Here is a 12,875-nt window from a genome sequence, read left to right as displayed (position 1 = left end):
GCCGTGAACGCTGCTGGCTCGGGCTGCCCGGGCCGCCGTCATGTGCACTAGGGTTAACCAGCTGACATTCATTGGTTTCTCATGGCGCTGGAGGCTGGCACGTCCAGAAGCCAGGTGCTGGCTGATCCAATTCGAGTGAGGGCTCTCTTTCTGACTCAGAGACGGCCGCCCTCTCACTGGGTCCTCACATGGTGGAGAGAGAGCTCTGGTGTCTCTTCCTCTTCTTACAAGGACACTAGCCCTATCTGATCAGGGGCCCATCCTTATGACCCCATTTAACCTTTACCACCTCCTCACAGGCCCCATCCCCAGGTTAGGGCTTCAAGTACGAATTTGGGAGTAACATATTCAGTCTCTAACAGCTACCATTCCTTTCTCTTTTTCTCGAACATCTAAATTCTCAAGAAAGAAACATAAAGCAAATTAATTTTAAAAAATTCTCAAGCCATTGCCTTGGCTCCTGCTCTGTGACCTGGCTCGTGCTGCAAGGCCCACCAGCGTGGTAAGGCTGTGGAGCTCAGGGAATCTGCTTCACCCCTTGTTCTTCCGGCCCCAGTTCTGAGCTGCCCCTGGCCTATCAGGTCACCGGCACCTATTGTTCATGTTTTATTTAATAAAACGTAGTCGCATGCATGCCATGTTGAATGCCGGGTGCTCGTCCACTGATGGCCTAAAGAAAAATGTCCATGACCTCATGGAGCTTACATTCTGGCAGAAAGAGACAGGCAGTAAACATAATTTTAAAAAGTAAAGTGGGGGCACCTGGGTGACTGTCAGTTAAGCATCCAACTCTTGATTTTGGCTCAGGTCGTGATCTCACAGTGCAAGATTGAGCTCCACGTCAGTCTCTGTGCTGGGTGTGGAGCCTGCTTTAGATTCTCTCTCTTCCTCTCCATCTGCTCCTCTCCCACTGGCATGCACATGTGCACACTCTCAAAAAAAAAAAACACATGGTGTATTGAGTTATAAGAGCTATGAATTAAAGATAGAGCAAGTAAAGAAATTTGGCGGACAAGGGTGAGTTGCAGTTTCAAATACGGTGGTCAGGACCAGCTCCATGGAGAAGGATACCAGAGAATTAGCCTTGTGGTGCTCTGGGCAGAGATGACTGTTCCAGGCAGAGCAAACAGCCAGTGCAAAGGCTCTGGGGCAGAAATATGCCTGACATATTTATGGAACAGTGAGGCCAGTATATCTGGAACAGAATGAACAAGGGGGAACTTGGGGGCACTTAGACTGGAGAGTGTCCCGTAAGGACCTTTGTTCATAGAACTTGGGCTTTCACACTGGGTGAAGCGGGCTAGCACTGGGCGAGGGGAAGGTCCCGTAGTCTAATGGTAGGGTCCCACTGGTTGCTGTGCCGAGAAGCAAAGAGAGCCATTGGGACATTGCTGTAGTTGTCCAGGGACAAAATGGTGGTGCTCGGGGAGGAATGGTAGCAATGAGGGTGGCAAGACATGGCTGGTTCTGGACACAGTGTGAGGGTAGAGCCTTAGAGTTTGCTGACAGAGTCGATGTGGAGGGTGAGAGCAAAGGAAGAGTCAAAGACAGCTCCCGGCCTCCTGCCCAAGCAGCTGAGGGAAGGCGCCCCCTCAGCAGAGCTGGCATGTGGGGCTTGTGGACGGCAGCGGTATGGGATTCAGTCGAACGGTAGTTTAATGCTGACCATGTTGAGTTTGACCAAGTGGTGGTGTGGATTCAGCAGTCTGGAATTGGAATGGAGGTGGGCCTCGAGATATAAATGTGGCATTAAAAAAAATTTTTTTTCTAATGTTTAGTTTTGAGAGAGAGAGAGACAAAGTGCAAGCAGGGGAGGGGCACAGAGGGGGGAAACACAGAATCCGAAGCAGGCTCCAGGCTGCGAGGTCAGCAGAGCCCAAGATGGAGCTCGAACCCAGGAACTGTGAGTGAAATCATGAACTGAGCCGAAATTGGATGCCTAACCGACTAAGTCGCCCCTAAATGTACCGTTTTCCAGTTGGCCTGTGGTTACATTTCAAGGCTAAAATCGGATGAGGCCACATGGGAGCGAGTCAGGATATTTGCAAACCTCCCTATTCTCCTCTTGCTTCATCTGCTTTTGTTTTCGGACACTTGGGGCTACCCCGGAAATCCTTTCTTCTTTCCTTCCACACTCCCCGCAGCCCCCGGCTGTTTCCCGCCCCGCTGTCTCTTGGATTTCTCCTCCGCCTTGTCCTTGGCAAGGGGCCCCCCTCCCAAGCCCTCCGTCACCATCCTTCCCATCCTCCCAGCTCACAGGCTGCCTCCCCAGTGCCTTCCCTCGTGGAGCAGACCTCCCCCTTCCGAACCCCTGTGCCCGTGTGGGCTCCTGTCCCGCATCACCTTCCCCTGTGTGGTTCCACAGGCCAACTCTTTTCTTGGGGATCGGGTGCTCCTTTAGGACAAGGAGGGGGGACGTGTAGGTTCCAAGTCCGTAGTTCTTTTCCTTCCTTCCCTCCCTTCCTCCTTTCTCCCTCCTTGCCTTTCCAGTTCATTCAGGCTTTTCTTCAGGAATCATTTCTTGGGCATCTGCTGTGGCTCGGAGCCAGGTCCTGAGGCAGAGGTGACTGGTACCTGCCCTCCAGCCGGGCTGGAAGCACAGGGAACACCGTGTTTTTTGCAGGCATGCTCTGTCTTCAGCACACCTCGATGCACTGGGGATAGTCTCCACCTCTGGAGCCCTGTGGCTGCCTCCCCTGGTTTGGTATCACTTCCGATGCTTCTCTTGAGTGTTGGAAGCTCCTCGCCAGGCCGTGCCACCCCCTTGTTGGATTTCACCTCTCTGCATCTGAGGATATTGAAATGCCTCCAGTCTAACTCTGCTACCTTTGAACTTGAAGAACTTCTCTTTTCTTTTATACTCAACCATTGTGTTGCAGAACTCTGAAAATTATTTTTGATTGAATTCTGAGTATTTCTGAGTTTTATGTGACCCTGTGGTTACAACCCCCAGAGTCATTCAACAGATATGTTTATATGTATGTCTGTATTTTCCTAGCTGTTTTTACTTACCATACTTCTTTTAAAAAAAAAAAAATTTTATTTGTAAGTGATTCTCCACCCAACATGGGACTCAAACTCACAACCCCGAGGTCAAGAGTTACCCACTCCTCCTACCGAGCCAGCCAGGTACCCTGAGGGCTCCCCCGACCCCCACGCCCACAACACCAAACTCCTGGGTTCTCTGAGTGTCCTGCAAGTCGACTGAATTCTGACACCATTGACCTGGAGTTAGTGGCCCACAGGTCAAGGGCTCTGGTCCCACCAGAATCCCCACACTTCAGACATGAATCATAAGTCCAGGTGTCCCATGCTTCTGAGCAGCTAGCCATAAATTAGGGGTTCCCATGACCCCTCGTTGGGTTCAGTCCTTTATTGGAATGACCCGCAGAACTCAGGAATACAGTTGATTTACTATCATCAGTCTATTATAACGGATGCAGTTCTAGAAGTTCTTTTTTTTAATGTTTATTTATTTTGAGGGCATGCATGCGCGCATGAGTAGGGAAGGGGCAGAGAGAGAGAATCCCAAGCAGACTCCACACTGTCAGTGTGGAGCCTGAAGTGGGGCTCGAACTCATGAACTGTGAGATAGTGACCTGAGGGGAACCAAGAGTTGGATGCTTAACCAGCTGAGCCACCCAGGTGCCCCCACTGGCCATTGTTGATTAACTCAACCTCCAATCCTTCTCTCCCTTCCCCAGAGGTCAGGCAGTCCATCCGGAAGTTCCATCCTTCTAATCAGGCCTCTCTGGCAACCAGCCCCCACCTTCTGAAATTATTTAAGGGCCCCCCGCTCCACCCCCGCTCATCTCACTGACACAACACACTTGTCACTCCCAGATTTCAAGAGTCTTAGAAGCTCCTGTTGCAGGGTCTGAGACCAAATGTTCTAAGACCAAATATCGCGACAAAGAATGTCCCTCTCACCCCCACCACTCAGGAGATTACAAGGGCTTCAGGAGCTTTGTGTGAGGAACCGGGGGGTGAAGCCCACGTCCGTGTTTCTTGTATTGCAGTATCGCTGTGTGCGCACACTGCAGAATGTGGAGGGCGGGGGCGGTAGAGGGCCCTGCTGTTTTGAGCATCCGGTCTTGAGCCAGTCCTGCAAGGCTGTGTCTGGGACAGCTCACCTCCCCACTTGACTCTCCGTGTGCCCTGGGCTCTGTGTCTCCCCCGAAGCATTGTGATAAGGCACCTTCACAGAGCCCCGCCTCATACCTTCTCCTGCCCACCTCCAAGGTGAGCCACCTCCATCTGCCTGGCCTGGCCTGTGCCTTACTTCGCGAGCGAGCAACTTGATCTTGACAGTCACTTTGTATTTGGAGGCACGTGAGGACAGAGCTTCCCTGTGTTTTCCAGGCCCAGTCGGATGTAGGTGGGGGATGCAGAAAGAGCCCAGGGTCCTCTGGGCACCCTGGAGGCTGCCCGTTACGGCATCCTGGATTGGGAGCCCCACCCAGCACACCGAAGGAGGCCTTGCTGGGGTGCCTGCCCGTCCCACCGGCTGCGGGAGAGTCTGGATCTTGAGGTCCCCGCAGAGCCTGCCGCAGGCCTTGATGAGCCTGGCCAGGCCGAAAGTCCCGCTGCCGCCAGCTGGTCGCTGGCTCGCTCTGGGCTCTGGCCTGAGCCCAGGCCGTTAACCAGTGGGCTTCACCAGGCCACCCGGGCTCACCAAGGCCCTGGCACTCGGCCTCCTCCATTTCCGGTGTCCCATGGGCGTGGTCAGGTTACGCTGAACCCTCGGCCTCCCTACCCCCACTGCTTTATGCAGACTGGGGAATTTGGAGCCCTATAAGCCGTTTTAAAATGCCTTTCTAAGGAAAGGGTTTAGACACACTTGGCAAAAGGCAAATCCCATTAGCAATTGTCTAACTAATCCAGGCTGTCAGGGAACACCGCGTTCTTTGCAGGGAGGCTTAGCGCCCCTTCTCTCCTGGGTTGGGGGGCCTAGTGTTTTGTTCCTCCTCTCCCCTCCCCTGGCCCCAGCCTCTGGGGAGGGCAGACAGCCTAAGGGCTGTGTAGGGCCTGGAGCGACACACAGACAGATATAGGCCCTGCCTCTGGGAGAACAACCCCCCCAGGTGGATGATGCCTTCAGTCCAGCTGCCGGGGGGAGTGGGGGCGGGTAGGGGACAGAATCGTGAGGGCCCTTTGCTACAGGATCTCTTTGTGTGGCTTCTCTGTGGCCATCTTTCCTGCTCCTTATCTTTCTGCTTCTCTTCCCCTTTCCCTCCTTTCTGCTCCATGTCCTGCCATTCTCTTTTCTCTTTCCCTAACTTTGCCCTCTTCCCTACCCCTTTCAAAAAATGATTTTGAGGCAGAACCTATTTATTATATAGAAACAGGGAGCCTGGGTGGCTCAGTCGGTTGAGCATCCAACTTCAGCTCAGGCATGATCTCACGGTTCATGGGTTTGAGCCCCACATCAGGCTCTATGCTGACAGCTCAGAGCCTGGAGCCTGTTTTGGATTCTGTGTCTCCCTCTCTCTCTCTGCCCCTCCTGTGCTCGCCCTCTCTCTCTCAAAAATAAAAAAATAATAAAAAATGTTTTTTTAAAAAAGGTTATGATATAGAAATGAAGCATTTGGAGATTGTGTGTTTCAGTCAGTAGAATGTGAGGGGCCAATGCTGGGGTTTTTAATAGGAAGATCTCAGGAATTAAAGGGCCGGCGTGTACCCTCAGGCTGGCCCCGCGGGCCTGGGGAGGGCAGGCTGGGTGCTGCTGCGGGGCCTCCTGAGCAGCTCCATTCTGTTTGTCTTGTTTAATTTGGAGAACATACAAAAGAAGAAAGGAAAAAAAGAATAAAAACAAGCACCCAATGTGGCCACTACCTAGAACTGAGATATTTGCTTCAGGTATTTAAAACAGATAAATGGGAGCATTAATACAGCGCGAGGAGAACCCCCCCCCAACTCCTTTGCAGTGCCGTTCTCTCTGCTTTTCCCGGGGGGAAAGGCTACCAGGCATTTCCTGTGTATCTTTATAATTGGTTTTTGTATTTTTATGGCATATGTATGAATCCATGAATAATATATGGTCATGCTGGGTGTGTTTTTTAGAGGCATGTTTAAGTGCTGACATGCCATAATAGCATCTGTAATTCGCTTTTCTCACGAAACATTACACTTTCACGATTTGTCCTTGTTGATATTTGTATCTGGTTCACTTCTCTGCGGTTCTGGACAGAGGTTCACGGCATGACTGGACATGGTTTAGGTCGCTGTTACCCTGTTGACAGATGCTTGCTTGTGTCTGGTTTCTGTGTGTTAGAGGGATGCTGCCATAATGTCTCTGCCTCTGACACAGACACGTGCCCTAGTGGCCTTCGGGCTTGCTGGCCAAGTGCAAGTAGGCGAGACCCGTCCCCGCACCCTCCCTCTGGATTCTCTGAGGTTTCTTTTCTTTAATGTTTATTTTGAGAGAGAGAGAGAGAGAGAGAGAGAGAGAGAGACAGAAACCCAAGCAGGATCCACACTTACCAGTACAGAGCCAGACATGGGGCTCAAACCCATGAACCTTGAGATCATGGCCTGAGCCTAAACCTAGAGTTGATGGCTTAACCAACTGAGCTGCCCAGCACCCCAGAATTCTCTGAGTTTTACCACCCAGACCAGCTGCCTTCTCCGTTCCGTAGCTCTCCAGGCACAGGTGGGTTCGAGGGACCGGCAGGGAGCATAGAAGGAGCTGTTGAAGGGACCCGACAATTGATGTGGCCAAGGTGTAGCCTGAGTTTGTTGTCCCTGCCCCACTGCCCCCCACTTTTCCTTTGATTCTTCTTTTAAGCTAATATGCATTTATCATAACACCACCTAAGAAAACTCAAATCTGTATTGCTCTCACCCACATTTCTGCCTTACTACACAATTGCTTTTCCTGTTCCGAGTCCCTCTGGTCTCTGTCCACACACAGACCTACTTCTATGTAGCTGTAACCGTACACGCAGGACTGGGTATTCTGTATTTTTCTATGTAATGACACGTTATAGTTTCCATCCTGCTCTTGCCCCCGTGATGGCTCCCGTCGTGATCACCTATTTTTCCCTGCCCTGTACCCCCACCTGCTCCTCCTGCCCGAGGCTCTGCTTTTCCCTCCACTTCTCTTCTGGCTCCCAGCAATCTTTGCATGATGACTGCCAGCCCCCCTCAGGTCATGTTGCCATCTAGAAGCAGAGAAAGAAAGCTCTCGGGGTTACAGCCCTGCCCGGCTCCTCTCCCACTGCCCCAGGCCCCCACACTGCCACCTCCTTCAAAACCCCCTCTTTGCTCGGCAGAAAAGCAGCCAAACCAAATAGGGGACAGACTCAGTAGACATGACTCCGAGATTGTTTTAAATACAGATAGGCTCCTCCCAGGAGGAAACAGGCTTTCCGGACTTGGTCTTTATTCTGCAGGTTTTGAGGGAGACGGTGAAGGGGGCTCCTAGGCACTGCCTGGGGTCCAGCCCAACTCCCCAGGGCAGGGGGCTTGCGGCAGAAGCTATCTCTAGGAGCACAGGTGTATGTTTTTTTGCCCAAAGGTTGAGTTTGGCCCCGTGCAAGTAAAAGGACACCGCATGCGTGGTAGACATCACACGGTTCCTGGAAGGCTCTCTCCTGTGTGGACACTGTCGCTTTTTTCTGCTTCTTTAGTTAGCCTCACCTGGTTGGCTCAGTCAGTTAAGCGTCCGACTCTTGACTTGGGCTCGGGTCATGGTCTCATGGCCCATGAGTTGGAGCCCCACACTGGGCTCTGTGCTGGCAGTGCGGAGCCTGCTTGAGATTCTCTCTCTTTCTCTCTCTGCCCCTCCCCCACTTGCTCTCTCTCAAAATAAATTAAAACATTAACTTAAAAATTATTTTTTAAAATAATGAACTTATTTATAAGCGGAGCTAATACTTATGGAGTACTCATTGTAAAATGCTTTCAGCATTTTATACTTGTCATCTTGTTTGTTCCTTCCAACACCCATTGAGAGAGGAGACGGTTTCTACCCCCTGTGACAGCCGTGGGAGGAGGCTCCCAAAAGTGCAGCGGGTGGCTGGGATCTGCCCTGGAATTCTCACCGTTCTCTCCCTGGCGACCCTGGCCATCCCAGCTGGGAAACCAGAAACTCGGGCAGAGAGGATGCGTCCCTTTGCGTTCCTTTCAGAGAAGCCCCTCGCCGGTGCCGCCAAAGTTATTTCGTACAAAGGCATCCATTAGAAATGCTCCATTCCCTTTCAGTGTCCCATTAAGGGCTTTGCCCTATTTTTGCCTTGCAAGTCTATGCTTCCAGGAACCCGCTTCAAGGGAGGGGAGCTGGGAATGCGTGCTGAGGGGAGGAGAGGGGAGAGGGGACTGCAGTCTTAGCTTCCTTCTCCCAGGCCTTGAGGAGAAAGAGGAGGGCAGCTGGCTGCTGGTCCAGGGAGCTGTGGATGCAGCGGACCTGCTCCCGCCGGCAGTCACTGGGCAGAAAAAGCAGCAGCTTTTATAATAGGCAGACTGGGAATCCTGTCCCAGCTTGGCCACTTGCGGCCGGATGACCTTAGGTAGGTAACTTGGCCCTCCGTGAAAAGAGGACTCATTGTCCCTCTGCAGCCGTCTGTTATGGGGAGGAAGCAGAGGGGCCTGGCTACCCTAGCGCTGAGCAGGCCTGCTGAGAGCCCTCCCATGCTTCCTATGGTTCGTCCCTGGAGGAAAGCACACACACATCGGGCTCTGGGGCCGAGCTGACCCAAGACTGGGTGACAGCAGAGGGGCCTGGCCCAGTGCACATGCCAGGAAGGGGCTTCTCCAGGTTTGCAGTCTGACTGTGGGTCTTTTACCGAGCTTTCTGTTGATGTGCCAGTGTCACACACCCCTGGTAATCTCAGGCTCTTAGATGTGGGCTTCGGGGTCAAAGCACAAACACGAATGGGGACTTTGCTTTTGTGTAGCTGCAGGGAGGGGGCGGGGAAAGCCAAGGCGCAGGGGTGCTGTTCCTCAGTACAGTGGGCTGAGGATCCCTCAGCAGCCGGGGGGGGGAGGGGGGGCTCCATGTCCTTGCCCTGCTGGTACCCACCAGTGAGGACTTCAGAGAGGCTATAGCTGTGATAATACCGAAGGCCCCTTAGAGTAGACCCTTGGAGAAACTGAGGCACCAAACCAGAAAGTGGGGTTCTTTGCCCTGAGATTTTACTTTTCTTCCCTTCTCTGTCCTCTGTGCCTGCTCATCTTCCACAGACCAACTCAGCATCCTGCTTCTGGGCTACACGCAGGCCAGCTGCTGTGTCTATAACCATAGCAGCGGGCAGGTCCTGGTTTAACCGAACACTGGTAATTGCCCAATGTCAGAACCACACCACTCTGATTAAAGAACTTTGCCAAAGCGTATTTGAGGTGGGGCGTGGCGGTGGGAGGCCCCCAGCCCCTTCAGGCTGCTAACTCAAGCCCAGCCCCATCCTCGGGAGGGGGAACCCAGGCCCTGGAGGCTAACATGCAGGTGTGAGGATGAGGCCCGATGCGCCCCAAGTCTCTGGTGCTCTGCATGACTCCCAGCTCAGGAGGCCCGGACAGCTCTGACAGTGTCCCGAAAGCCCCAGGGAGCCCTGGCTGCGTCTGTGTGCGATGCTGTGGCAACGGCAGTTCTCTGGAGCCCGTTTCTCTCTGGACTTGTTCTCCCACACGCCACGCTACTTCTAATAGGTGTGAACATAATGGACTCACTTAAGGCCTTTTGAAGACAGGCCCACACTGCATGCCTGCTGCGCCAGCAGCCGCGCTGGGTTACAAAACACTAAGACCGCATTCCTGGTCCCTTGACGTCCCCCTCCCCCCCAGAGAAGTAAAATGTCAGTGGAGCAAATTACTCACTGAATGCTTTGGAATCTATAAATATTAAATTGCTATGGCTTTCACTGGCCCATAGAAAATTTAAAAGCTCTGGTCAGCTCCAGAGGAAAGGGGAGTAGGGGGTGAGGGGAGCGCTGCCAGTGGAGAGACAAGTGTCTCCAGAAGGGCTCTGGGCTGCGGTTGGTAGGGGGTGCCCTGGCTGGAGGAGCGGCAGCTGGGAATGGGGTATGCAGAGCAAGGAGGTAGAAATCCCAAATGCACCTGTAACCCAGGACGCAGTTTTCTCTGGTTTTTCACTTGAGGCTTTATATTGCTGGGGGGTGAGGAAGAGTAAGGTTTGCGGGGAGTTCTGTGTTGCATTTCTTACTCTGGCCCAGGACTCTAAAGTGATGGCAGCAGCTTTGCCATCAGTGTGCTCCCTCTAGGGGACTGTCCCCCTCCTAATGTCCCCAGGCAGCAGGGCTGGAGATGGGGGTGGGACCTCCCTGGCACACTAGCACACTAGCAGCCGGCTGCCCCTTGTTTTGCTGTGGCCCCTGCCCCAGGCTCTTCCCTTCCTCCGATCCCTGTGTTCACACTAGTGGGGCCCATTGCCTGGAGTGATTCATGCTGGCCTGTGTAGGGGTGTGTTTTCACACCACTTTTATTAGGTCTTAGATTCCCTGCTGGTGGGCAGGGGGCATCTCCTGCTTCTCTGGAATCTCTTTAGGATTTATTGAGCGCTTCTAAGTGCCAAGACCCTGTGCTGAGTTCGTTAAGTGCACGACCTTGCTGATCTTTACAACTCTTTACAAAGATGGGGAAGGAGGGTGCTGCGATCTATTTACCACATTGCAGTGGAGGACACTGAACCCAGGGAAAGTGAAATGAGTGGCCGGGTTCCTTGGACAAGTTCCCGGCAGACCTGAGGGAGTCCCGTGGCTGGTTGGTGGCTGAGCCTGGATTCTGGCCCAGCGCTTCTGGACTCTCAAGCTCTCTCTCCCCCGCAGGCATCCCCACCCTCATCGTGCTGGACCCACAGGGGGAGGTGATCACGCGGCAGGGGCGTGTGGAGGTGCTGAACGATGAGGACTGCAGGGAGTTCCCGTGGCACCCCAAGCCCGTGCTGGAGCTCTCCGACTCCAACGCTGTGCAGCTCAACGAGGGTCCCTGCCTCGTCCTTTTTGTAGGTATGAAGCCCCAGCGGCTGCCCCAGGGTGGGCTGGACAAGATGGACCCCACGTGGAGGGTGTCTGTCCCACAGCTTCTTTCCATCCCAAACAATGCTGACCCTGGGCCTTTGTCTCTCCCTGCAGCCTTGCTTTTGACCTCAATGATTTATTCATGGCTCTGCCCCTGCAGGAGGGGCTCTGAGAGCTGCTGCTGTGCTTTCCTTCTCTGACTGCCAGCTGGGAAGAATAGGTCAGGCGGGAGCCCGCCCCCCCCCCCCCAACAGACCCATTGTTGGGAGGAGGCGGGGCTGCGTGCACAGCAGCTGCAGGGGCTGGGCCCCCTAGGCCGAGGCCCCCCCCCCAGCCTCAGGGCGGCATCTCTGTGGGTAGTGCCCCCCTCAGTGTCCCCACTCTCTGCTCAAAGGGTGACTGCTCTGCATGGCAGGGGGACACCAGAACATCCACCCCAGGCTCCCTGCGGCCCTGTGGGATGACCCTGGTTCCTTTTGCAAACAGAGCAGCTGCTGGTCAGTGGCCCCCTCACCCTGTGCCTTGGGCTGTGCTGCTCAGCTCCAACTCCAAATAATCTGGGGTACTGGGGTCATGGCTGAGAGGCTGCCACCCTCACTTCACTGGTAGGGGTGGGAGGGAGGCATTTGGGGGTGCCACATGCTACCCCGTGCTCTGGAAGTCTGGTATAGGAGCCAATCTGCAGATTCAAGGGAATTCTTTAACTGACTTACAGGCTGGCCCTGTGCCTGGAGAACAGAGGCCTCCTGGGGAAAGATGGCCTTGGGGAATCACTGTCCTTGGGGCTCTGCCTCATCCTGCCCATTGCCCACTCCCACACCCACATCCTGGGGCCTCTGGACACAGTTTTGAACCCAGGGACCGTTGCATCTCACTGGCCATCTGAGTAGATATGATAAGGTTCCAGAGAGGCAAAGGGAGTTCCCAGCATCACAGAGCTGATGAGATGTGGATCTAGAATATGTCTCACCAAGTCTGCACGCTGCGGGCCCCTTGGGCAGCGGGGCCTATTTGGGTGCAAATCCTTCTACCTGTTTCTCCTTCTTGCTTTGCCCCTTGGGGTGTTGCTCTTGCTCTGGGCTTCAGGGTCCAGCAGGAGTGAGCGCCAGGGCCCCCGTGTGTGGCTGCTCCCTGTTTGGCGTTTGGTGGTCTTTATCATCACCTTGTTACACTCCCATGCTGCCCTTTCCCTGGAAGCAGGAGGCAACTAAAGGGGGCTTGGGGCACCTGGGCAGTTCACCTCCCAGACAGGCAGGCCATCCCCTCCCATGAGAGTCCCTCCAGCCGTGAAGCTGGCATTCCAGGGCCCCAGGGACACCCCACTGCCACCAAAACTGCTGACTGGACTGTAGTCCAGACCCACTGTCACCCCCAGTCCTGCCATTTTCGAAAGGAGGTCAATCTGAGGTCATGCTGTGATTCTGTGATTGAGAAAAAAACTACAAGGACCTCAGCTCCTGGCTCAGGGGAAACTCAGTGTGCAGCGGTGTGAACGTGCTGCGGACACACCCTCCTGCACCCAGGAGTCATGCCTGTGTCCCAGGGGAAGTTTTGCTTCCATTTTGGGCCCAGGACCCTGCTCCCTCCAGGGACACCACCCCATCTGTTCCACAAACCAGTGCTTCTCGTGTCTCTCTCTCCCCATTACAGACTCTGAGGATGATGGGGAGTCCGAGGCAGCCAAGCAGCTGATCCAGCCAATAGCTGAGAAGATCATTGCCAAGTACAAAGCCAAAGAGGAGGAGGCGCCACTTCTATTCTTTGTGGCGGGGGAGGTGAGTGTACTGGGGCCTGGCCTGCGGGCTGCTCGGCGGCCAGCTCTTAGAACATGAGCGATGCGGCTCTAGGGGATGTTTGAAGGGGCCCCAGGATCCAGCTGAAGAGCCCACCGACAGATGTGGC

At 54.1% G+C, this 12,875-nt stretch overlaps 1 protein-coding gene across 1 annotated transcript in view; it reads left to right on the top strand.

Moving 5' to 3' along the window:
• The window catches only part of NXN (nucleoredoxin), a 38,642-nt gene that overhangs the window by 21,391 nt on the left and 4,376 nt on the right, over positions 1-12,875 (top strand). Inside the window, exons 6-7 of the mRNA XM_029928905.1 lie at positions 10,782-10,961; positions 12,624-12,748. Coding sequence (XP_029784765.1) covers positions 10,782-10,961; positions 12,624-12,748 — 305 coding nt within the window. The remainder of the gene's footprint in view (positions 1-10,781; positions 10,962-12,623; positions 12,749-12,875) is intronic.

Source organism: Suricata suricatta, chromosome 17, assembly GCF_006229205.1.
Source record: "Suricata suricatta isolate VVHF042 chromosome 17, meerkat_22Aug2017_6uvM2_HiC, whole genome shotgun sequence".
NCBI classification, from domain to species: domain Eukaryota; kingdom Metazoa; phylum Chordata; class Mammalia; order Carnivora; family Herpestidae; genus Suricata; species Suricata suricatta.
This window is presented reverse-complemented; position numbering and strand designations above follow the sequence as displayed.